At 44.8% G+C, this 25,344-nt stretch overlaps 1 protein-coding gene across 2 annotated transcripts; it reads right to left on the bottom strand.

Moving 5' to 3' along the window:
• Positions 1 to 5,358: 5,358 nt before the first annotated feature.
• On the bottom strand, positions 5,359 to 21,458 carry lsr (lipolysis stimulated lipoprotein receptor). 2 transcript variants are annotated; one of them, NM_001015935.2, is given in 10 exon segments: positions 5,362 to 6,268; positions 6,812 to 7,467; positions 7,776 to 7,904; positions 8,255 to 8,311; positions 8,713 to 8,898; positions 10,472 to 10,618; positions 11,677 to 11,739; positions 15,070 to 15,189; positions 17,290 to 17,631; positions 21,235 to 21,355. In NM_001015935.2, coding segments are annotated over 10 exon segments (1,788 nt in total). In that variant the 5' UTR covers positions 21,287 to 21,355; the 3' UTR covers positions 5,362 to 6,232.
• Positions 21,459 to 25,344: the final 3,886 nt, after the last annotated feature.

Below are 25,344 nucleotides of genomic sequence, written 5' to 3'. Positions count from 1 at the left end.
ATACCTCGGCACCAGGTCTACCCGTCATCAGTGGCCCAACAATAACAACGCTGCTTGCGATCGATCCATCAGGCTTTCACAATTCACAATTACCTTTTATGAACCCCAGAAGCGGGATAACACCTAGGCCTATTACCTCTAGTTGTCTACCACAGCAGCCGGTTAATCTCTCAATAGTGGTCCGTTACTAATGCCGTTACTTGTGGCCAGCATTATCCCATATCATTTTGGTCAATTCACCCACCGCAACTGCGAGATAGAACTTGTGCCTACTATTACCAATCAGTACCTCGGCATCAAGTTACCGTTGATTAACTAGATATACAATACACACCGATCGTTTCTGGCAGAATCAAATTAAATAACCCCCCATATCATTTCTGTCAATCCACACAACGCAACTGCGAGATAGAACTTGTGCCTACTATTACCAATCAATACCTCGGCATCAAGTTACTGTTATTAACTAAGTACACACAACGAACCAATCGCTTCTGGTAAGGTCAAATTAACTACCCCCCAATTCCAGATTTCCACATTACAAAATCTACTGTGCCTACTACTCTATTTCTATTACCTCGGCACAGAATTGTACAGATCTAGGGTGCGAACGCCGACGCGCGTTTCGCTAAAGCTTTATCAAGGCGAATTTTTTTTTCTCGCTTTCCCGGGAATTATTTTTAAACTCTCATTAGCCAATCATTGCATTCCTTCCTTGGCCGTCCCATTTTCGTTTGAATTAACTGTCATTGCTACTTACTACCAATCATTTAGCGTTCTCTACTTATACTCGCTCCCTGAGCTTCAAATACACGTTCCAAAATTATCATACACAGGATAACCATCCCATATTGTCAATCTTAACAATTTTATTTATTTATTTATATTTCTTAGTGATCAAAACACCGGGGAACATATCTGACTTCGATGTCTCTTATGGGGAATCATGAGAGTTTTTATTCTTTTGAGGATATTTCCCCTATTGAGTCTCTTAAAGAAAATATATTTTTCATCAACAGTCCTCTGTAGAGAATCCGGTGCATGAATACCGGAGAGGCACTTTTCCAAAAATCACTGCCGTGTCTCTTACGAAGGATAGTAAGTGTTCCAAGCTCACTATAGGTATATAATAAAGTAGCTATATTCGTACTGCATGTACATGTGAATATTATAACCTCAATACACTATGATGTATGGCTCATGGTATGTAACTCATGATTTATTATTTTACACTGTGTATTGACCGTAAAAAAATGTGTTATAATTGAGTGTGAAATCATGTATCAAGAGAATTAAATATATCACTCTTGAAAGAAAAATTAAAATAAATTTCAAAACTAACGGTGATGTAAAATTACTTCTACTTTATAGTGATCCAGTGTCATTGTAGTGAGAATAATATGCAAACTTTAAAATGTATAAAAAAGTGCTCATGAATTTATAATGGTAAAAAGAATTTTAGAAAAGGTGACACCACTAACATTGTGTATGAATTGAATATATAAAATCAGTGTCTCATAAAGGTGACAAATCTATATCTAAATGCCACTCCCATGAGATTATGCATGAAATTATAAAAGAACAAGTACTAGTTATAATGTTTACTAGTCAAGGCTACTTTATTTACCTCAGGAAAACGTTAAAGTCGATGTTCTCATTTAGGCCTGAGGGTGAGAGGGAATTTAGCAGAAAGATCCATCTACTTTCTTAAGTAAGTACTCAGTGCTATCTCCCCCCCTAATTCCTAACGATACATGTTCAATTCCCCAGAATTTCAATTGATCCGGGCATGCATTATGATAATACAAGAAATGATTGGCTACAGTACTTAAGACCTTGTTATTCTTAAGATCCTCCTTAGCATTCCTTATCGTGCTTGTGTGCTTTTGTATACGTTTGTTAAGCGGCTGGGTTGTCATACCGACATATCTCTTATTGCACGGACATTCAAGACAATAAATTACATTTGTAGTTCTGAAATTTATGTAATCGTTGATAAGATATTTTCTACCAAACCGATCCATAAAAGTTTTTTGGTTTTTCACCATATTACATGTGACACAATTGCCACACTTGAACATCCCCTTTACCGGAGGCTGTCTCCTTCTGTTAAAGGAACAGTAACACCAAAAAATAAAAATGTTTTTAAGTAATCATAATACAATGCACTGTTGCCCTGCACTGGTAAAATTTGCACATTTGCTTCAGAAACACTTTTATAGTTTATATAAAAAGCTGCTGTGTAGCCATGGGGGCAGCCATTCACAGGCCCGGATTTGTGGAGAGGCCACAAAGGCCCGGGCCTAGGGCAGCAGAAGTTTAGGGGCGGCATGCCGCTCCGCCGCAAGAACATTTTTTAATTTTGCTCCCATACGGAGCAGTCAGGACCTCTCCCCACTGCTCCATATGGGAGTTAAAAAGAGCGTTGGCGCATGCGCATGGGGGACTCCCACAGGGGCGGCCTCGGGGCGCACCAAAGAGAAATCCGGCCCTGGCCATTCAAGCTGGAAAAAAGGAGAAGGCACAGGTTACATAGCAGATAACAGATAAAACACCATTGTATTGTACATAACTTATCTGTTATCTGCTATGTAACCTGTGCCTTTTCTCTTTTAAATGGCTGCCCCCATGGCTACACAGCAGCTTCATTTACTAAACGATAGTAATGTTTCTAAAGCAAACACACCAGTTGCACCAGTGCAGGGCAACAGTACATTATACTGTAGTTCCTTGTATACACTTTGATTTTTTGGTGTTACTGTTCCTTTAATATAGTGACTCCGCGTTAGCTGATCTTTCAAATTTGGACATCTTTTAAAGCAAAATGAGACCTTCTCCGGTAGTATTTGTTGGAGATCCGGGTCCTGACGGACAATTGGCCAGAATTCTTGAATGATTTTCTGAATTTCATGGGACCGAGGTCCATAGGTCGTAATGAAACTTATTTGATGATCTACTAGGGGTTTTTTATCCTTAGCCCTTAGTAACTCCTGACGATTGGTCTTTAAGGCTCTATGATAAGCTTGTTTTAATAATTTATTCGGGTATCCCCTATCTCTCAGTCTTAACTGTAACTGTTTCGCTCTTATCTTAAAATCCTCAAAGGTAGTACAGTTTCGTCTTACTCGAAGAAATTCCCCTACAGGTAAGGACCTCTTAACTGTGTTTCTATGAAAACTATCTTAGTGCAGTACGGTATTTGTGGCAGATCAGTAGTTAAGTTCAACTCATCATCTATTGTTATCATGAGATCCAAAAAGGGAACTGCTTTTTGTGAGATTGTTTTCGTTAATTTAATATTCAAGTCATTTTTGTTCAAAATGTCGCAAAAACCTTCTAGCAGGTTTAATGGGCCTTCCCATAAGAAGAAAATATCATCAATGTAGCGCATCCAAAGAGGATTATAGATAGACATTTATAGATAAAGTTATGGAAAATGCGTACGTTTTAACGTAACCTTATGCGTAACTTACACAATTTATATAACTTTCACTATGAGCCTGGGCCCCCATCTGAAGGCGATTTTAATAGGGCCCTGCACAACAGTACCCCCTCTCCCTCCCTGATGGCGGTCCTGAGTGAGGGTGAGAAGCAAGAGACAGGAAAACATGGGTTAAATGTCCCCAGGTATTGAGAAAGAAGCATTGAGACAGTAAAGGTGAAGTATAACAGCAGAGTTAGCTGTTGGCCTGCACCCCCTAAATCAGGGGTCCCCAACTTTTCTTACTCGTGAGCCACAGTCAAATGTAAAAAGACTTGGAGAGCAACACAAGCACCATAAAAGTTCATGGAGGAGCCAAATAAGGGCTGTGATTGGCTATTAGGCAGCCTCTATGCACCCTATCAGCTTACAGGGACTTTATTTGGTAGGAAATCTTGTTTTTATTCAACCAAAACTTGCCCCCAAGTCAGGAATTCAAAAATAACTCCCTGGTTTGGGGGCACTGAGAGCAACATCCAAGGGGTTGGGGAGCAACATGTTGCCCCTGAGCCACTGGTTGGGGATCACTGCCCTAAATCATACGTGAATAGAACAGGGATCCCCAACCTTTTATACTTTTGAGCCACACTCAGATGTACCAAGTGTTGGGGAGCCATGCAAGCATGAAAAACTTCTTTAGGGGATACCAAATAAGGGCTGTGATTGGCTATTTGGTTGCCTTATGGGGACTGCTGGCCTGCAGGAGGCTCTGCTTGGGGTGAAACTGTGTCTCTGTACTTCCAAAGTGCATCCAAGTGAAGCTGTATCTTTCATGCCAAGAACACACTTTAGTGGGAAGTTAAGCAGCAGTTTTCAGATTTTCAAGTGCAAACCCCACCTTGTGATTCAAACTGTGGTCAGTCATCACAAGTTCACAGATGCCTTAAAACATGGCTGTACTAGTTTATTGTTCCGAGCATCACACTATTTGCCTCCAAAAGTCACAAATTAGTTTGCAAGTTGGACTTCAAGGGGAGCTCACCCCAAATCCCCCCCTAACTGGCCTTCAGGCTGGGCCCCCTTAGCCCATAACAAGGTTACAGATATATAGAAACATTGGGGTAACAGTCACCCTGCTATAGTTCCAGGGGTACCCAGGGCACAAATAAGCACTCACCCCAAATCCCCCCTAACTGGCCTTCAGGCTGGGCCCCCTTAGCCCATAACAAGGTTACAGATATATAGAAACATTGGGGTAACAGTCACCCCGCTATAGCTCCAGGGGTACCCAGGGCACAAATAAGCACTCACCCCAAATCCCCCCCTAACTGGCCTTCAGGCTGGGCCCCCTTAGCCCATAACAAGGTTACAGATATATAGAAACATTGGGGTAACAGTCACCCCGCTATAGTTCCAGGGGTACCCAGGGCACAAATAAGCACTCACCCCAAATCCCCCCCTAACTGGCCTTCAGGCTGGGCCCCCTTAGCCCATAACAAGGTTACAGATATATAGAAACATTGGGGTAACAGTCACCCTGCTATAGTTCCAGGGGTACCCAGGGCACAAATAAGCACTCACCCCAAATCTCCCCCTAACTGGCCTTCAGGCTGGGCCCCCTTAGCCCATAACAGGTGAGCACAGTACACACCTCTTCGATACTTAGATACTAAAAATCTACAATGAGTACAGATATTGGTATATATATATAAAAAAAAGTGTATAGATAGGTCAGTATGAATGTGTATATATGCACTGGGTTTGTTTGGAGGGGTTGAACTTGATGGACTTAAGTCTTTATTCAACTGAAGTTACCCATGTAATTATATGGCAGCTGCCCCCGTCGTGTAAGATCTGCAGAGAATCCCATAGGGAACCATTCTGTTCTGCCGAAACCCTTGTGCATGTTCGGAAAAAAAAAAGTCAAAGACAAAGACTGATACGGAAAATTCATTTATTCAGTAGGCAGGGCACGGTGACATGAATGTACAGTTTTATCATGAGAAATTATGGAGTACTGCTTGTGCAAATGTTCTCTTAACTATATATAAAAATCATCACAGGAACTGACAGTGTATCCCACTTATACAGGATCTGCACAGCGCCACCTAGTGGCCCTGCAGAGGCTGCACACACAGTAAGCAGGAGGATATAGCACTCAGTAGTTTATGATTTAATGCTAAACCCTTCCCCACCGGGGGCCCACAGATCCGTGGGACTAACAGAAGGCACGCACTTATATACCCTCAGTGTGCCACCGGCCCCCTGGATATTGCAGCCTTATACGGGTATATACAGCTGGCACACACAGATCTTGAAGGCCACAGAGGAGTGAATCTAAGGGACATTCACCAATACCTAGATTATTAATAACAGAGCTAAATATAAACCTACTATTTACAAGTAAACAAAGAGCATTTCCAGAACAATAAAAAAAAGGCCTAAACCAAAAGTGTATTTCAGACTAGCCTCTACCCAGAGATAAGATGACTGGGCAACAACTACCTACAATTCAGTATAATACAAGGCACAGAGGCGGATACCTCTGTATTCACAATAAGTTGTTTTTTTGTTTACTTTTTGAGAAAAAAAATTAAATTAAAAAAAAAAAAAGGTTCTGTACCTGAAGGTTTACAATAAACTGATTGTACAATTCATTAGCGCAGGATAATGGCTGCAAATAGTAAAAATGCACGTGACACTCGTATAAAAAAAAGGAAAAAATAAAGTCTGTGTGGTATATACACATAAAAAAGCCAATTTATCAGGATTCTGGTAGAGTTTCTTTGGCTTGGCCGGCTACCTGAGTATTTAAACGATCAAACTCTCGCGGCTTAAAGCTTCGCCCTGAAAGATAAAAAAAAATAGATTAGCGCAGTGCAAAGCATTGATCCTGGCAGCCATTTTATGTTTAAGCAATCAGCAGCTACTGCAGTCATAGCAATAGGGATACTGGCATTAATACTCAAAATTAACCCTATCTGTAAAAATGGCCCCTTTATTAGAGCTCCCTATAGATCCTCTCAGGTCCCTGTCCATGTTTCAAATGAGGGGGTGGGCGTGTCCTAACGGTGCGTGCCAGAAGCACAGTAGGAGGGGGATAGCCAATCACAGCATCAAAGACAGGCTGACCTGCCAGGGAACTGAAGCCTGACTGCTGATTGGTTCCTAGCCTGCCCGCCCCAAAGCCTGGCTTCGGAATGGTTCAGTTGCCACCAAATGTCAGAGGCACCTGTGTATTTCTATACACCCATGTGGCAGATGTTTCTGTATGTGCTGCATTCAGATACCCACAATCCCCCTGGCACGCAGCTGATGCACGGAGTGAATAGTAGGCAAAGTATCAGTCTCCGCAATACTGTCTGTGTGGCTGGGACACCAAACACTTACCCTTTTCAACTTCTTCCCTCTGGAGGACACAGACTCCGTTTCAGTGTAAGGAGGTGGCGGAGGAGGGAAACCATCATCATCATTGCGATTCTTTCTCCCGTCTGAGCGACCGTTCCTTCCGACGTTGTCCAGGCCGTCCCTGCTTCCTGCCCTCTGCTGTTTCCTCCTCAGAACGTCCTCCAGAAAGCGGTCGTCGTACTCTTGATCCCGAGGATGTCGGTCTAGGTCGCTCAGGTCGTCTCTGCTCCGGCTCCTCCTTCCTCCGTAGTAATCATCGCGTGGGTCAGGGGAGCGACTTTGGTTGCCTCTACCGTAGCCCCGGCTGCTATGGTCATCGTCAGAGTTACGCCTTACGCGGTTACGGTTGTCAGGGGGCTGGTCGCGGTGTGCATAGCGATCTCTTCTGTCGTAATCGTCCAGGTCATCCACAGAATGGGCGCGCCCGCGTCTCTCTAAAGGCGGACCCCCGCGGAACCTATCGTCATATGGGTCTTGCCTTGAGGATGGGGGGCGCCTGTATTCACTGCCAAGCAGGCTTTCCTCTTCAACATCCCGGATGGGAGTCATGCCCTGGTTACGTAGGCGGCCCATGTCGTTTCGCAGGTTGTTCCTGCGTTCGTCATCGTGCAGAGAACTAATCTCACTCATTGCCGAAGCTGCAGAAAGATAAAATAAATTAACACATTAAATTAAATGTGTAACAACTTATACCAGATTCCACATGGCCTGCAGCAAGCAGGATCCTCCAATCAGGACCAAGTCCTACATACTATTGCCGCTACACCCCAGACAGACAGCTCCCTAGCTACCCAATCAGGCAAACTGCCCTAGAAATGAACCAATATCCATCGGTACAGCAGGTGGGACAAATTTACAATAATTTTGCTTAAACACTCACAGTTGTGAAGGGGGTAACAATAATTTCTCTAAATGTTCTACCCTCATATTAAGAAATAAAACTCACCTTTCTCAAATCTGTTATTCTGTTCTCCCGGTCTCGCCGGATCGAAATTTGCCAGCTCTTTCTCCATGTAATAGAGAACTCTCATGGAGTCGTCCTGCTGGTTGGCTTGGATTCGGTAGCCACTTCGAACTGGGGGGGGTGAGAATTATAAGTTACAATTTATAATTAATTCCTCTCTAAACCCTTTGATTAGACCCAATGCATTCTGGGTTCCTAGACTAATGGGCAACTTGTACTGGTCATTTACCCATAGGCCAAGTCTGGGCACTGTAACTGTAATATTAATGTGGGAGCTAAATAACAGGGTAAACCAGATAAATCTGGGGAGTACAGGCTGAAGCAGCCCAAAAGAGAACAGATGCAATTAACATGTGTAACAGATCATATTGTCACAGTTAATTGTGGCCGCCATCCCTCGTTATCATTAGAGAGGAATGCCATGCATATTAAAATGCCTATAAATAGGGCTTTCTAATTACCAGAAGTTACGCCGTCGTTGTCCCGAATGAGAGGAGCCTGGGAGCTGTGTCCGCCCACTGCAAAAAATAAAAGTACAAGATTTACCTTGCCATTCTTGGTGTAAAACTATAAAGGGACAAACAAATTCATCCTATAAATAAATGTACAGTGGGGGCGCAAGCAAATATAGGAAGGAATTATCCCTATTTAGCGAGAGCACAGCACGGGCCAGGGTGACTAAGTGGCGCTTCTTTAGCATCTGTGCCTGCCCCCACCAATTACAATATCCGGCTCACAGACGAACACCTGGACTGCGCTGCGTTTCCTGACCACTTGCCAGAAATCTTGTGCTGTGCTAATTGGATGCACGTGAGTTTGCGCAACAGATGTGACTGAAAAAATTCAGACCCTAAGGAAGGCACGAAGCTACTATAAGAATATTATTGCACACATCTGTAGATACAGTGCAGAGACATACCTGAACTTGCTGCATCATAATCCATTCCATATCCATTGTACATGGGCGGCACTGGTCCCATCTGGATCACAGAACCTGGCGGGGGTATCTTCACTTGGCTTGGATGGGAGTACATTGATGGGGCATAGACACTGGGAGCATAGATACTAGGGGCTCCGGCAGTAGCTGCCTTTCCTGCTTCATACACTATAAAAAGAGAACATAGGATTAACCAATTAAATGCAAGCTCTGAGATACACTTCAATGCTATGGTGTCTCCTCAAGAGAATAGCCATACCCAACTGCAACACTGTGTGACTGGTGCCATTTAAAGCAGGGCTATGGGGTAGGTCCAGCCTAAAGGCAGAGGATGACTGTTACCCCAATGTTTCTATATCTGTAACCTTGTTATGGGCTAAGGGGGCCCAGCCTGAAGGCCAGTTAGGGGGGGATTTGGGGCGAGTGCTTATTTGAGCCCTGGGTACCCCTGGAACTATAGCAGGGTGACTGTTACCCCAATGTTTCTATATATCTGTAACCTTGTTATGGGCTAAGGGGGCCCAGCCTGAAGGCCAGTTAGGGGGGTATTTGGGGTGAGTGCTTATTTGTGCCCTGGGTACCCCTGGAACTATAGCAGGGTGACTGTTACCCCAATGTTTCTATATATCTGTAACCTTGTTATGGGCTAAGGGGGCCCAGCCTGAAGGCCAGTTAGGGGGGGATTTGGGGTGAGTGCTTATTTGTGCCCTGGGTACCCCTGGAACTATAGCAGGGTGACTGTTACCCCAATGTTTCTATATATCTGTAACCTTGTTATGGGCTAAGGGGGCCCAGCCTGAAGGCCAGTTAGGGGGGATTTGGGGTGAGTGCTTATTTGTGCCCTGGGTACCCCCGGAACTATAGAAGGGTGACTGTTACCCTAATGTTTCTATATATCTGTAACCTTGTTATGGGCTAAGGGGGCGAGTGCTTATTTGTGCCCTGGGTACCCCTGGAACTATAGCGGGGTGACCGTTACCCCAGTGTTACTATATATCTGTAACCTTGTCATGAGCTAAGGGGGCCCAGCCTGAAGATTAAATTGGGTAAGGGTTTGGCCAAATCTAGGACCAGAAAAAGGTGCTTTACGGCAAAGTATGCCCTGCCAAAGACTAATAATAAAAATAGTAATAACAATAATCCACTAATTTTTATTATTATTATAAGTAATTGATTGTTCAGTTTGCACCTGCTTATAATGAAGCCGTTCCGTCTCTGTCTACAATATACCACTAGGTGTCACTGTAATGCCTTTGCTGCTTCTAGACATGGAAGGAGTAAGTGCACCTTAACAATAAAAGTTTAGGAAACTAAGAAGTCACCCCGATATATTAGGTAATGACTTCTAGAGTCAGTTAAACAGTTTCTAATTTTAATCGCCTTACAGTAGTGAGGTACGGGTTGACAAAATGTCAACACGAATACGACCCTAACCTGCCTGCTTCAAATCTGACCCAGTAATGCGCATCTATTTGTAGACCAGCGCCATCTCTGATGCCACAAAGGGGGCAGGGCAGGCATGTGCCTATAAACAGCGGCTTCTAGAGGCGGAAGCTGGACAAAGTAAGGTCACGGGCAGAGAGGGTGTAAAAATAGCTCAGCCCAAACCAGTCTACAACCTGCCAATATTGCACATATAGGCCCGCACCCACCCATCACTGCCCTTGCTCATTCCCCAACAGCCTGCTGGTATCTGTAGTTCAACAGGTCCAACCCCCTCCTTATATTAATAGGGACATACATGCTCGAGGGCAGCAGCATTTCTCCGGGCAACACGGGCAGCGCACGTAACAGCAGCAGGTGTGTGGGCAGCACTGGCACCAGCAAACTCCAATGAGCAGAAAAACAAGGAAGCCGCCAAGGACCACAAGAACGACGAAGAGCCAGTCTGCAAAACAGAAATACACAAGTGGGTTAGATTGTACATTGCACAGGGGATGGTGGTACAGAATGTATACAGAAATAAATGTGCAAATTTCATCGCTGGGAGATAAAACGGGACTTCACATAAGTCTGTCTGTGCCGTCTGTGAGCTGATCTGGCAATTCCGCTGCTATTGGCGCCACACGAATGGAATTATGTATAACGGCAGAGTAAAACCGCAGACATGCCGTGACTGCCCCCAACTTTACTAGGCAACCTTCTAGCAAAGCTTTCAGTGTATAGCAGGAGATAATTATACTTATACATGGTGGGAAAGAACTTTGTCAGGGGTCAAATAATAGGAAAAGTTATATATTCATCCATTGTTGTTGTTTCCCTTTAATGGAGTAATAGACTAGTACAAATTTCCAGCCATGTATAGTAAAGGCATTGGAAGCATAGAAATATATATATATTATCTTCATGATAAATATATCATTTTAAAAGAAAAGGGTTAAGCATACACACAGGTAACTAAATCCATCTATTCTACATGTATACTTCCATCATAGTATGCAAGTAACAGCCAGCAATGTCTGCCCTGTACCCCTCTAGCTTGGGACCTACAACACCCACATACCCATGAACAGCTTAAAGAATACTGGGTGCTTTAGTCCCCACCTTAGCTGAAAGGCTGGCAACACCTACATGTGTATTTCCATCACTCAAGCAAAGAGGAACATATAGGGCACCTATAGAACCACAGCAGCGACCGATACGGAGCCCGAGTCCTAGTCAAGCGCAGAACCATTCCATAAAGAGATAGAAAAACAGATTGATTGAATTGCTGGGATACCGCAACAATGTCACCACTGACCACTAGGGGCAGCACTGAAAGGCAAGAGATCCCAAAGAAAGGCATATAATCCATCCATAAGGATTATATAGTAGTGCAACATGCTCAGGAGGTTAAAACTCCCTTCATCTCTCAATATCCTGACAACTAGAGGTTGCACAGAGGGACAATGGATAAATAGACACGGCTACACTACAGAGGATTGGCAACGGCCATGGAACAATTACCTTCCATGTCCCCTATCTGAAAGTCTGGCAAAATTTCAACTTGAGAGATCCCTGACGTTCTACCTAGAGAACAAAAGAAAGAAATATTACCAAATAGGTTTTTTTTTTATAAGGTAAAATAAGGAGGAATCCTGCTGGGAATGGTTAAAGAATTAGCAATACTTTGAGCACATCATTAGCATCAGAGGCACTAACCCTAAAGAGAAAGCCACCTTGGCCACTGGGCTGTGCCAGACCGGTCCATACGGCTACATGAATATCTCTCAGAAGGGCTAGCTGTAAGCCTTCCCTAGGAGCCACCCTAAGCCCTGACTCTAAGGATCAAACACGGACCATGTACCCTGGGGTATATTGTTAGGGACCATAGGGGTGCAACCAACTTCAGGGTAATGCTGGAGGAGATTGCTAGCTCTAAGGGACAGAAGACGGTACCGTTACATACAGACATGGCACAAGGCTTTACTTAAACCTGCCATAAAAATAAATCCATTATCAAACCAAGACACACACGATAGAAGGGATTAGGGGAAAACCAGGGCACCAATAAGTAGCAGTGTAACTTCAAGCCCTGTTGTTTCCACAACCCATAAGCTCAGCTTCTCACAGCAGCCCAGAGCACACTGAGCACGTGCAGTGCCACTGACACACAACAGACGGCCTAACAAGGCCTATCTTAAGCTGCTACGGACAAAGTCATGGACAAGATTCTCTCGGTCATACTCGTAACGATTTTTGGACCGCGTGGGCTCTAAATCATCCTCCCGCTAATTTTCGTGCTGTGGTGATCGGTGGTTTAGTCGATCCGCCAGGTTAGAACATTTTGTTTGGCCAACGGAAAAATCTGCGAATGTATTGTGAATAGTGCGATATCCTTGGGGGACCTACAATATCCTCCACATATCTCAATGCTCATGTATTCAATGGCTAACAATAGACAGTAAGACCCCCGGCCATTACTCTTGCTTATCTGCCTGTAGTCCTTGTGCAGCCAACACTCTGTATTGCTTTATGGCAGGGATACTAGGCTTATATGTCCCAAGTCCGCAGCCACAAGGGAGACCAATAAACAACTTGATTGCTAGCATAAAGCCAAAGGCAATCCATTACAAGAGGACAGATGCATGAATAGGGGTTATGGGGAGCTTTATTGACGCACAGTGAGACATCCTTAGCTACAGGCACCCAGTTGTACTGTGGGGCACCTCCATAGGCAGCAGATAATGTAGGAATCAAAGCAGTTTGGGGGGAGACGAAATTCCTTGTTCCTCAGCCTCAATGAGTCTGTTGCCGAGCTGTAAATGGAGCAGCAGGGGGTATTTAGCATTGCACAAAGGAAATAAGGCTGGGTAATTATCTCGCAACTCGAGGGCAGTGACAAACGGGGAGATTAGTTGCCTGCGATAAATCGGTTTCCCGAAGTCGCCTGAATTTTCCTCTCAAGGCAACTTCGGCAAATCGTAGCGACGTGTATGCCATCCCACCGGTGATTTACATTCTTGCTGGTGGGATGGCATTTAAAGGAGATTAGTTGCCCACGGTAGTGAAGATTTATCGTAGGCAACTAATCTTCATGTGTGCCACTGCCCTTAGGGTGAAGACACACAGAACTACTAGTAGCAGCTACTTGTCACAGCTACTAAGCACCAGAAAATACTCTGCCATAGACAATACTGAGAATTGCCTCTGCTAAAACACACAGAGACAATTATCAGATCAGCATCGGTCTATTTCTGTAGAGGTGACAAGTAGCTGCTACTAGTAGCTCGGTGTGTCTTCACCCTAAAGGTTGCCATACACATACCAGTAACAATCTTCCCCTCCATTGACGTTAAGAGCTGAATTGTCAGATATGGAGGTAAAAACAATGGGGATTCTACCTCAACCGGATGATTCAGCCCTAAATGCAGATTTTGCTCTCAAAATCTTTTAAACCGTCCGATCAAGAAGATCGAGATCTGACGCTCTTTGTGATATCAGAGATAGGCTGCAGGATGAGTGAGAACACAGGGACAGAATGGATCAGTAACCCAAGAACCAGACGTCTTCAAGAGAATGCAGAAAGCAGACATGTATGAGCCTGTTCCTGTGTAACTTGTTATTCCAGTTAAGGAAACACGCTGGTTTCCCAGAGATCACGCTGTATGTCAAGGAGCAGCCCTGCCATATCCAGGCCTCAGAGAAAGAGGGCGCCCCTCTAATGCCTAAGGAAGCAATCTCTGCAACACATACAGTTGCCAGACACGTGCTGGTGTGTAGGAGCCTTGCTGAGTGCTTTTGGCATCGATCCCTGTGGGTACACACGTAGGGAAAAGTGAGATAAATAAATCTATGCATCGAGTGCATAGTGGTGCAGACTCCATGCCTTGTCCTTGCTATTCTGTATGTGCCAATAGCCAAACTCAGACGGCGCCATTTCTCACTCGTCGTATCGGGGTATGCTACACACAGATAATAAAGATTCATGGTTTCCGGTGGGGGCAGAATACATAACTTGGTACCATAGAAAGCAATGAAACCTAAAGGCTACCTCGAGGGCTGTGCATACAAGTGAGGATAAGGCAGTGTATAAGTACAAGAGTTGATGAGGGCTATGGCAGTGAGTGGGCTTCATGAGTGTCTTAGATGGCAGGTTACCCAACAGGCATAAGATATGTCCCCTATAGAGAAACCTACACAGGTATCAGAGCCGTGGCCAATCATAGGGTCACAACGAAAGAAATGGAAAAACGCTTTAGATCCTTTTAAATCCATATAGTATACCAGCACCGTTTGTATTCTAGGTAGTTCCATCTGCTACATAAAGAGGGCCCTACAGATGTACTAATGCACCCTGCAAGTTTGGCTCCCCTGCTACAGAAGAATCCTTTTCTATAATAGTATAGAGCATATAGTATAGAGAATAATTGTATTTATTTTAGCGCAAATTGATTCAATAAGCAATAAAATAGCATTTTCAGGGTATTGGAAGAAAGGCTCTCCCCAGATACAGACAGTGATCCTGCTTGCTCCCAACCCCAAGTAACCGAGGGGTTACCAATTTGTTTACCACCTTCCACTAGCTTCCCAGGCATCCCCACTTCAGACTTGGTAGCCTGGCTAAGGGGTAGTGGAAGCCCAAAAATATGGGGGGGGAGAGAAGATGGCAGTGCCTTCCTGTGATAAATGTAAACTTACGTTTTCACCTACTACATTTAAATAAAAGGATATCAAAATTCACCTTGGAGCCCCTTATACTCCTGACACTGAGCCTCTATGTGGCCATGGACCTCCTTGGTGATTCTAAACACCCACATTTTACTATATTACCTATACATTATAGGAATACAAGTAGATCGATACAAACAGACATGAACAGGATCCTTTACAACACAAGCCAGAAGTGGGCAGCCTTACCCAGTACCAAAAGCTCAGAGTAGGCCTCGTTATTCCCTCCGAGATCCTGATTGGATATAACGGAGCAGTAATACACGCCGCTGTCGCCCCATGCTGTCTGCTCAATGGTCAGATCTGCGGCTAGAAGGGCAGAAAATAAATATATTAATATAAAGAAGGGAAAGTCACTTGTTAGCCCTATGCCATTAAATCAACGCATACTAAGGACATGCTCTATACGGTGCCTCCTTTTTTGATCTGCCCCTATATAACCTGCACAGTACACGTAAAGGATCCATTATCCGGAAACCCATTATCCAGAAAGCTCAGAATTACGGAAAGCCTTTCTCCCGTAGACTCCATTTTAATCAAATAATTCAGATTTACTTCTCTGTAATAATAAAATAGTCCCTGTACTTGATCTCAACTAAGATATAATTACCCCTTATTGGGGCAGAACAGTCCTATTGGGTTTATTTAATGGTTAAATGATTCCCTTTTCTCTGTAATAATAAAACAGTACCTGTACTTGATCCCAACTAAGATATAATTACCCCTTATTGGGGGCAGAACAGCCCTATTGGGTTTATTTCATGGTTAAATGATTCCCTTTTCTCTGTAATAATAAAACAGTACCTGTACTTGATCCCAACTAAGATATAAATAATCCTTATTGGGGCAGAACAGCCCTATTGGGTTTATTTCATGGTTAAATGATTCCCTTTTCTCTGTAATAATAAAACAGTACCTTTTATTTGCCTACTGGAATTAGGCTCCCTGCCATTAAAGTGAATAATAACCAATTCTCACCAATGGTGATGAACAGATATTGTCATGAAAGGTTTTGAGCATTTTCAGGCAGAATCCCACCTATCACTGCTGGGGGTTGCCACTTAAGCCTATGGCCAGGCAGTCCTCCTCCAGCAGAGCAAATGCTAGGTGTGCCATGGGCCTTAAGCTGGACACAACTTAAAGGTTGGGTCGGATCGAAGGACTAAGCCTGAAACATTATCAGCCAATCAGCAATGAGCAGCTTGATCAGCAAGTAAAAATAATGGGGTCCGATGAAGTTTCCAGGTTAGCAAGTGACTAAATACACACAGGGCCTGAACTTCTATAAAGGGATCGCTGTCCATTTAAGATGAAGCTTCAGGCTTCAGATCACTAATCTGGTAACCCCAACACAGGAACCCTTGGCCAGTTTTACATTTTATGAGGCCACCTCCATAAAGGTGGCCATACACGGGCTGATTGTAGCCGCCGATATGGGTCCCTTGGACCGATTTGGCAGCTTATCGGCCCGTGTAGGGGCAGGAATGAGGGGCCTGCCCATACGATATCTGGCCTGAAATTGGGCAGATATCGACTGGGCAGGTTAAAAGATTCGGCTCGTTGATGCGGCCCCCGAACTAACTGCCCCATTGCCCCCCCCCCAGGGCCAAACAATCGAATTAGCCTACATGTTCCCTATATTGCCCACCTGTAGGTGGGGATATCGGGTGAAGATCCACTTGCTTGGCGACCTGAAAATCCCCCGCCATAGACAATCCTGAGAATTGCCTCTGCTAAAGTAGTCAAGACAAGTAGCTGCTACTAGTAGCCCTGTGTGTCTTCATCCTAAAGGTCCCCATACACGGGCAGATTCTAGGTGGCGATATGGGTCCCTGCCCGACTGAAATCTGGCCTGAAATTGGGCAGGTTAGAAAATCTAGTCATATAGGGGACTGCATTGGCTCGTTGATGCGGTCCCAGGACCAACTTTGCCTATGCCCAGGGCCAAATGATCGAATTATCCTGGATTCTCCCAATATCGCCCACCCGTAGGTGGGGATATTGGGAGACGATCCGCTTGCTTGGGGACCTTTAGGGCGAAGACACAAGGGGGCGATTAGTCGCCGCAACTTTTTGAAAAGTCACAGTGACTCATGCAAGCAGCGAAAATGTGCGTGCGAACAGTCACTGCAATGGCCATTAAATTCTAAGGGCAAAAAGTCATTGCGACTGTCTTAATTAAAAGTCGCGTTGACTAATCGCCCCGTGTGTCTTCGCCCTTAGGGGTGAAAGTCTATGCAGTTGTGTATTTTGTAGGAAACTATGATTCTTCTGCTATGTAGCTGGGAATACAAGGGCTAAACATACGCCTAGTTCCCTCTTGCTGTGTTCCCCTAACTTCTATAAAGGTGCCGCTGACTCCGCTTTTAGGTTAAAAAAAAAAAAAAAAAAAAACTGAACCCCACGTACTGTTGGTTATTGTGATTCTCCGCCCTTGGTAGAAGTCTCCCAGTGTGACGCTGCTCCCTTGCTTGGTGGCCACGATCCTCACCGTCCTGGAACTGTCCTGACACTCCACGTAGGGGTTGAAGCCGGGGTTATTCTGCTGCAGCTGGCTATTGATCTGCGCATCTTGGCTCGCCGGGTTGAGAGCGTCCGTCAGGCGATCACGACAGAACGACTTGTATTTCCACATCACGATTGGCGGCTGCGTGGAGGAGGTTTGGTAAGTGCACTTTAAGGTGATTGGCTGGAATAAAATGACCACGTTGAAGGGGTTTTGCACGGTAACTTGAATTCCATGGGACGACCCTACAGGGATAAGAAGAGAAGGAACTCTAAGCAAATCACAGTAAAGCAGTAGTATTACATTTATGATGTGGTTTGGTCTACTTGTTTTCACTGGCTCTTTCCCTATTGTTCACCTTTGGGTTAACTATTAGTATGACAAAGAGTAATATTATAAGACTATTTGCAATTGGTCTTCATTTTATATTATTTGTAGTTTTGTTTTTTTTTTTAAAAAAAAAATTACTTCAGTTTTTGTTCACCAGCTTGGAGTTTTAGCAGCTATTTGGTTGCCTGGATTCAAATTACCTTAGCAACAAGGGTGCGGTTTGAATGAAAGAATGATATATGGATAGGGGAGCGTCTAAATAGAAAAATAATATAACAACTGAACTGTAGCCTCACAGAGCAATAGTTTTCAGTAACCCCCATTTGAAAGCTGCAAAGAGTTAGAAGGAGGCAGCAAATAATTCAAAAACTATGAAAAACAAATAATGAAGACTAATTGAAAACTTGCTTACAATAGGTCATTTCATAACATACCTTCGGCAGGATTAAGATTCGGCCGAATCAAATCCTAAAAATCATGCAACACGGAAATGTCACGTGGCGACATTTAACCCTTACACAACCTAATGAGCATATTAGGATTCAGATTCTGCCAAATCCTTTACAAACGATTTGGGGGTTCGGCTGAATCTGAAAAAAAGAGGATTTGGTGCATCCCTAGAAAATTTCTGACATGTGGTGGAAAAGGTTATCATCCACGCTGAAATGTTCATCTGCAAGTGATTATTTCTGGTGTAACTGGCCCTTTAATCTTGATTTGATGTATAAATAAAGGTGGCCATACACGCTAAGATCAGCTCGCTTGGTGAGGTCGAGCGGACGTTCCCCCAATATCCCCGCTACGGGTAGGCGATATCAGGCTAATTCGGTCTTTTGGACCTGGGGCCAAACGATCTAATTAAAACGACAGGTATAGGCTTCCGTCAGTTCGTGGACCACATCAACGTCCCCAATCGGACTAATTTTCAAACATGCCCCTTTGAGCGCATTTTCACTGCTCGGATTAGTCACCGCGACTTTTCAAAAAGTCGCAGCGACTAATCACCCCGACTTTTCAAAAAGTCGCAGCGACTAATCACCCCTTGTGTCTTCGCCCTAAAGGTCCCCATACACGGGCCGATCTGCTCGCTTGGCGATGTCGCCAAGCGAGCGGATCGTCTCCCGATATCCCCCACCTACAGGTGGGCGATTTCGGGAGAATCGCGGTAATTCGGTTGTTTGGCCCTGGGGCCAAATAATCGAATTATATCAACGGGCATAGGAAAAGTCGGTCCGGGGACTGCATCAACGAGCCGATATGGTCCCCTATCCGACTAGATTTTCTAACCTGCTCGATCGAGATCTGGCCGATTTCAGCCCAGATATCAGTCGGGCAGGCCTGTCGGTAGTGCCCATACACGGGCCGATTAGCTGCTGAATCTGTCTAAGGGACCCATATCGGCAGCTAGAATCTGCCCGTGTATGGCCTCTATATATAGTGCATCTAGTGTCTGCAATAGGATCACTCTTAAGGTGGGCACCTCTTAGTCACAGCCACCCCCCAGAGTAACTAACAAATGTATGTATGTATATATGTAAGTATAACTATCTATAAAGCACCACAAAGGTACGCAGCTCTGTACAATCTTACAGAATAAAACTACACACAGGGAGGACAAGTGATATAATAAATTATATATATATATATATCCAAAAAAGACCAGCAACACCAAGTTATATTCCAAAAAGATCAATCGTGTATTAAAAGCATGAACAGCCAACGTTATGTTTCATTCCCCATCGGGACCTTTCTCAAGGCCTTGCCATGTGGTATGAGACACAGAAGGAAGGAGGTCCCTGCCCCGTAGAGCTTACAATCTAAGTGATTGGGTAACATACAGGCACAGGCACTGGAAGGTAAAATGCACCAGGTATGGGCATTTGCCAGCGTTCTCCAGCGGACTTTCTCCTTTTCTAGTCTAAAAAGTGCAACTGCACTCTCTAACCTTGTTATCCCCCCCCCCCCCCCACTTGCCTTGATGTGCCTCAGCCCAGAAAGTACAGGGGGGGGGGGGTTTCTGGGCCACACACTGGAGATGTTAGATATCTGAGCAATGTGTCTCCGGGGAACCTAGTGAAGAGAAAGTGCCACCAAATGCCCCGTAACGATCAGTCACTGCTCATGCCCACAAACGCCACAATCACACCCTATAAACACATTCACTGCTAATTAGTCACCATGTCGGAATAACCCGACTATTCCCAGTGCTCTTGTAGGGCCAGTGTTAATAAGCGTGTCACCCTATTAAAGTTTAACAGGACAGGATTTACTGTGCCTGAATGAGAGGAAGAGAGAGAGAGACTCTTTATAGCAGTGGTTCTCAATCTCCCTAATGCCGCGACCCTTTAATACAGTTCCTCATGTTGTGGTGACCCCCATCCATAAAATTATTCCTAAAACCATTGGAATTATGGGTTTTCCAATGGTCTAAGGTGACCCCTGTGAAAGGGTCATTCGACCCCCAAAGGGGTCCCGACCCACAGGTTGAGAACCACTGCTTTATAGTAAAGCAGAAGCTTCCCCTGAGGGCCACATCCAACCCCCAGTTGGGCAGCCCTGGCCAAACCATTCAATAAGGTCATTTGTGGGTGAATTCCCTGTGTAAGGGTGTCTCGGCCTTATTACAAGCGCACGTCTTGGGGCCACACCAGAATATCCGCTTTAAAGGCCAACTCCAAAGATTGGGTTTCAGGTATCACACAAAGGGAATGTTACGTATAGTTCAGCAGCCCTGACCCCTCAGGAGAGACACAGGGGCATCACCCCAGAGGCAGGGCTTGTCATTGCCCCTCCCCCCATTTTTATTTTTAAACTGACCAACTGCATAGAAGGAGCTTAACCATTCTAAGGGGTATATTTATCATGTTGTGTAAAAAGTGGAGTAAAACATTAATGGTGATGTTGCTCATAGCAGCCAATCAGATGCTTTGATTTGGTTTTCTAGCTGTTCAAATCCAATTGCTGATTGGTTGCCCTGGGCAACATCATTGGTAACACTTCACTCCACTTTTCACACAGCATGATAACTATACCCCTTAAGGGTATAAATCATATAAGAGCGAATAACATTCAACTCAGGGTAGACTTTTTTATTCAGACTGGATCATCTACATCAGCAACAGAACAAGGAACAAACTGCAGCTTCTGTTTCGTCCAGCGGCCGGCAGGTGGCGCTAGGTAGCACGGCAGTTTCTGGGAGAGACCCAGGTGTCCCAGGATGAGCCCCTCCCCCCGTTATTGTTGTTGAAGTTTCGGTGCAACCATTCCAGCGCCCCCAGGGGGGAAACCTATTCACCTGCCAATGAGTCAGCTTCCGCCCCCTCCCCCGGGATAACGATGGAATCCAGGAAAGTAAACAAGTAGTAGGGACGAAAGATCCCAGGGGCGCAATGGATCAGTGTAAAATGAGTTGTCCTACTGCCCCACCTCGAAAGGAGCGCAGCCCCAGGGCAAGTTACCTAAACAGCCCTCTCGTTGCCCGCTGGGCGCTTATTCCCGAAAGCGGAGATATCCCTTACCTGAAAGCAGGACCAAGCAACCTATAAGGGCGGGAATCGCAGTCCCTTCCATGGTCTTCTCCCGCCGCAACTCGGCGCTCCGTGTTCCCCTCAGGTACAGCGGAACGTACCAACTGACGGGGAGGGGCGCCCACTGTCCTACCAGGAACAACTGAGCCGGCGCTTATTGGGAAGTTTGTTGCGCTCCGAGTTCCCCTCAGGTACAGCGGAACGTACCAACTGACGGGGAGGGGCGCCCACTGTCCTACCAGGAACAACTGAGCCGGCGCTTATTGGGAAGTTTGTTGCGCTCCGAGTTCCCCTCAGGTACAGCGGAACGTACCAATTGACGGGGAGGGGCGCCCACTGTCCTACCAGGAGCAACTAAGCCGCCGCTTATTGGGAAGTTTGTTGCGCTCCGAGGGAAGGGCAGAGAATGAAAGGAAAACGAGGCTCAGGTTGTAAGGGGGTGTGCCCTCAAACTTGCTCGCAATGGTTTAGCCCAGGTAAAAGTCCCTCCCTTTGCTTGCTGCCCTGTGGGCGTGGGGAAGGCTCTGAGGTGGGCGTTACCTGGTCACAGTGTCCGGTTTCGGCTTTGGGTTGCCGAAGAAAGGGCATTTGCCAGGACATTATGGCTTCCCTGTGAGGGGAGGTAGAGGACACGACAAATGTCGTAATAGAATTAGAATTGATTGATGTTTTCAGTCTGTAACATCACAGGGATGTCCAACCTGTCCTGCGGTTTTTGTTGGGCCACATCTGTGAGCCAATAGTCCACCCCTCTCCCACAGCTACAAGCTCAGGGTGGCCATGTTGGAATGTTCCTATGGGAGTGCTGGAAGGCGTCAGGGTTGGCAGATTTATTCTTCCAAACCAGCCAAAATCAGTTCTAAAACCTGCCCAAAACTGTCCAAAAGCCACTTTGAAAGTTGCCCAATATGCACAACGAAAAAAAATAATAAAAAAATAAAAGTATATATATGCCCGCACATCACAGTAGAAAGTAATAGAGCAGGGAGCAGGTTGTAGAACAGATAGGTTGAGCAAAAATGAATTACTGTACTGTCCAATTGCATGCTGGGTATTGTAGTTTTATATTAATCCTAGATGTAGGCTAATTGTTACAGTTATAATTGATACAAACTGCATTACCCAGCATGCAGTGTAACAGGAACACTAGGAGAAAAAAAACTGAACTACAAACCTGCCAAGGCTCCAAAAAATAGCCCAAAATGACCGCCCCCATCTATCTATAATCCCCTCTAATGTACTCATACAGAGTAATCATATTCCCTTACAACAGTGATCCCCAACCAGTGTTTCGTGAGCAACATGTTGCTCACCAACCCCTTGGATGTTGCTCCCCGTGGCCTCAAAGTAGGCGTTCATTTTTGAATTTTTAGCTTGGAAGCAAGAGTTAATTGCATAAAACCCAGTGTAAAGCCAAAGAGAGCCTTCTGTAGGCTGCCAGTTCACATAGGGGCTACCAAATAGCCAATTGTAGCTCTGATTTGCACCCCCAGGAACATTTTCCATGCTTGTGTTGCTCCCCAAACCTACTTTCCTTTTGAATGTGGCTCACAGTTATAAAAGGTTGGGGATCCCTGCCTTACAAGTACCCTTTTCCAGAGAAAATAACCCCAACCCTGACAGTCTAACCTCATAGTTTAACCCTTCCATCCCCTTTACCAGTTTAGTTGCAGTCTCCGCACTCTCTCCAGCTCTTAAAGGAGACATATCATGTGAAAATGCATTATACTCCTCTAAAAATAGAAGGATTTGGTTTAAAAAAAAGCTGTGTTTCGGATAGATTGATTGAGAAATTCCCCCCAAACCCTATTAGTCCCGCCCATTTGTTCCACTTCCTGCTGCCTCCTTTCCCAGGCTGTGCAGGGGGGCCAGCGACACTCAGTACACTGCACTGTAGGATAGGAACCAACCGGCAGCTAGGCTGACCTGATAGGGAACTGAAGCCTGTGCTTGTGTGACTGCAGGGCTGTGATTGGCTACGCCTGTCCTACTGTGCTTCTGGCAGGAACTGTTAGGACACGCCCACCCCCCATTTTAAACACGGACAGGGACCTGATAGGATCTATAGGGAGCTCCAATAACGGGGGCCATTTTTTACAAATAAAAGTAAAACCGGTACCATATATTCATAATTGCCTACAAGATTATGTTTTATTCATTTATCCTATGTGTCTCCTTTAGTGACTGGAGCCTAAAACTGAAATTATGTTCAGGGGGCAAATGAGGTCTGCACCTGATTGTTTCGGCTCAAGGGTGCTGCGCCTATTGACTCGGGGCAGTGAGGAAGGTTGTGACTATACACCGACTGCTGTGGTGCCAGCCATAGATATAGTAATTACTTGTACAGCAGGCTAGGGTAGTAACACTCACATACTGGACATAGGGCAGCAATTCCATGGAGATAACATAAGGATAATATTTATTGTTCTTTCTGGGAGTTTGGGCTGGTAGCAGGTTGGCTTGGGATAGCTGTGTCTGTCACTGCTGGCACCAAAGCGAATGATGAGAGTTCCAGTCAAACAAAGGGTCAGATTATCAGTCTCCATGACTCACGGACAAACTGCAGCAGTGTTACTCATTGTTATACAAACCCTTTCAGGAACATCATCAATAGACTAAATCATCCCAGTTGGCACGGACAAGGGCACATTGTCCTGTATGCAATCTAGTAATTTACTCATCTGGGCCTTGTTGTTTGACACATCCATGAAGTGGGCCCAGTTGATAAGCTTGTATCTGCTCAGCGGCACACTTACACACCTTGTGTACTTAATGCCAGCTAACACGTCAGAGTTAATTATTTCAGGGCTGTGGAGTCGGAGTCGAGTAGTCAGAGGCAATTTTGGGTACCTGGAGTCGGAGTCGGCAAAAATTTAAGTGACTCCGACTCCTACTAAATTTAAATGGGAATAAAAAAAAAAAAAGCAAGTTTAAATGTCCCAATTCACAAACAGTCAAAATTAATTACTTCTCTGCTATAAGAATAAAGCCCAATGCACACAGTGCATAAACGAACACGGTGAGTGACCATGAAGCTTTTCATTGACTGTATGCTTCACTAAATGGGACGTAACGCACAGTTACGGTGCGGCAGCTCCACTGCGTCGGGTTCCTCTGTTACAGGGAACCCAATGCCCACTGGGAACCTAGCCTAACTCTCACCGATAACTAATTAAGTAAAAAAAAATTGCAGGACTAGAAATACTTGTATATGTGAAGGGAATGCTGTTCCTGGTTTTTATGCCAGCTATTACTATCCAGCCACTTGTTTAAAAAATAAAAATAAACAAACCTTGTTGTTTTCATTGTGTTTGTCTTTTGCTTTAATTGGGCAATACAGTAGAGTGTTGGCTTCCTAGCCAGTAGTTCTGTGGTTAAATGACATGTATGTCTCCTTCCTTTCCTTCACCAGAGGTCACCCCTTTAGATTAGAGGAACGGAGCTTCCATTTGAAGCAGCGTAGGTGGTTTTTCACGGTGAGGGCAGTGAGGTTATGGAATGCCCTTCCTAGTGATGGGGTAATGGCAGATTCTGTTAATGCCTATAAGAGGGGCCTGGATGAGTTCTTGATCAATCAGAATATCCAAGGCTATTGTGATACTAATATCTACAGTTAGTACTAGTGGTTGTATATATAGTTTATGTATGTGAGTGTATAGATTGGTAGGTGTGGGTTAAGTGTGCTGGGTTTACTTGGATGGGTTGAACTTGATGGACACTGGTCTTTTTTCAACCCTATGTAACTATGTAACTATGTAATGTATAAAATACATTAGCCTATTAAAAACAGAGGAGTCGGAGTCGGAAGTATCAGAAACTGAGGAGTCGGAGTCAGAGAATTTATCTACCGACTCCACAGCCCCGAATTATTTGACAATATGACAAGCAATGCAAATAAACGCATTTACTCCTGGCCTGTGAAACACGTAAAAGATGGTTTTGTTTATACAGAGGGCTTCCCAGTGGACTACCGATTTATTTTGATTTTGCTCATAAGAACAACAAATAGAATGTGACTTAGATTTAGATCAATAGAAATGTTAACTAAAAATGTTATACCTCTATGTGTGTGGAGCACTCAACTGCGCTCCTCTTTTCTCC

This window comes from Xenopus tropicalis, chromosome 7 (genome assembly GCF_000004195.4).
Source record: "Xenopus tropicalis strain Nigerian chromosome 7, UCB_Xtro_10.0, whole genome shotgun sequence".
NCBI classification, from domain to species: Eukaryota; Metazoa; Chordata; class Amphibia; order Anura; family Pipidae; genus Xenopus; species Xenopus tropicalis.
The sequence above is the reverse complement of the archived record's forward strand: the minus strand, read 5'-3'. Positions and strand labels throughout refer to the sequence as shown.

Coding starts and splice junctions, on each gene's coding strand:
- lsr (XM_018095387.2), bottom strand. CDS start 21,286: ATGGAAGGGACTGCGATTCCCGCCCTTATAGGTTGCTTGGTCCTGCTT. Junction 8,899..10,471: donor ATGCTGCTGCCCTCGAGCAT/GTATGTCCCTAT, acceptor CTCTTTTTATAG/TGTATGAAGCAGGAAAGGCA. Junction 7,905..8,254: donor CAACGACGGCGTAACTTCTG/GTAATTAGAAAG, acceptor CACCCCCCCCAG/TTCGAAGTGGCTACCGAATC.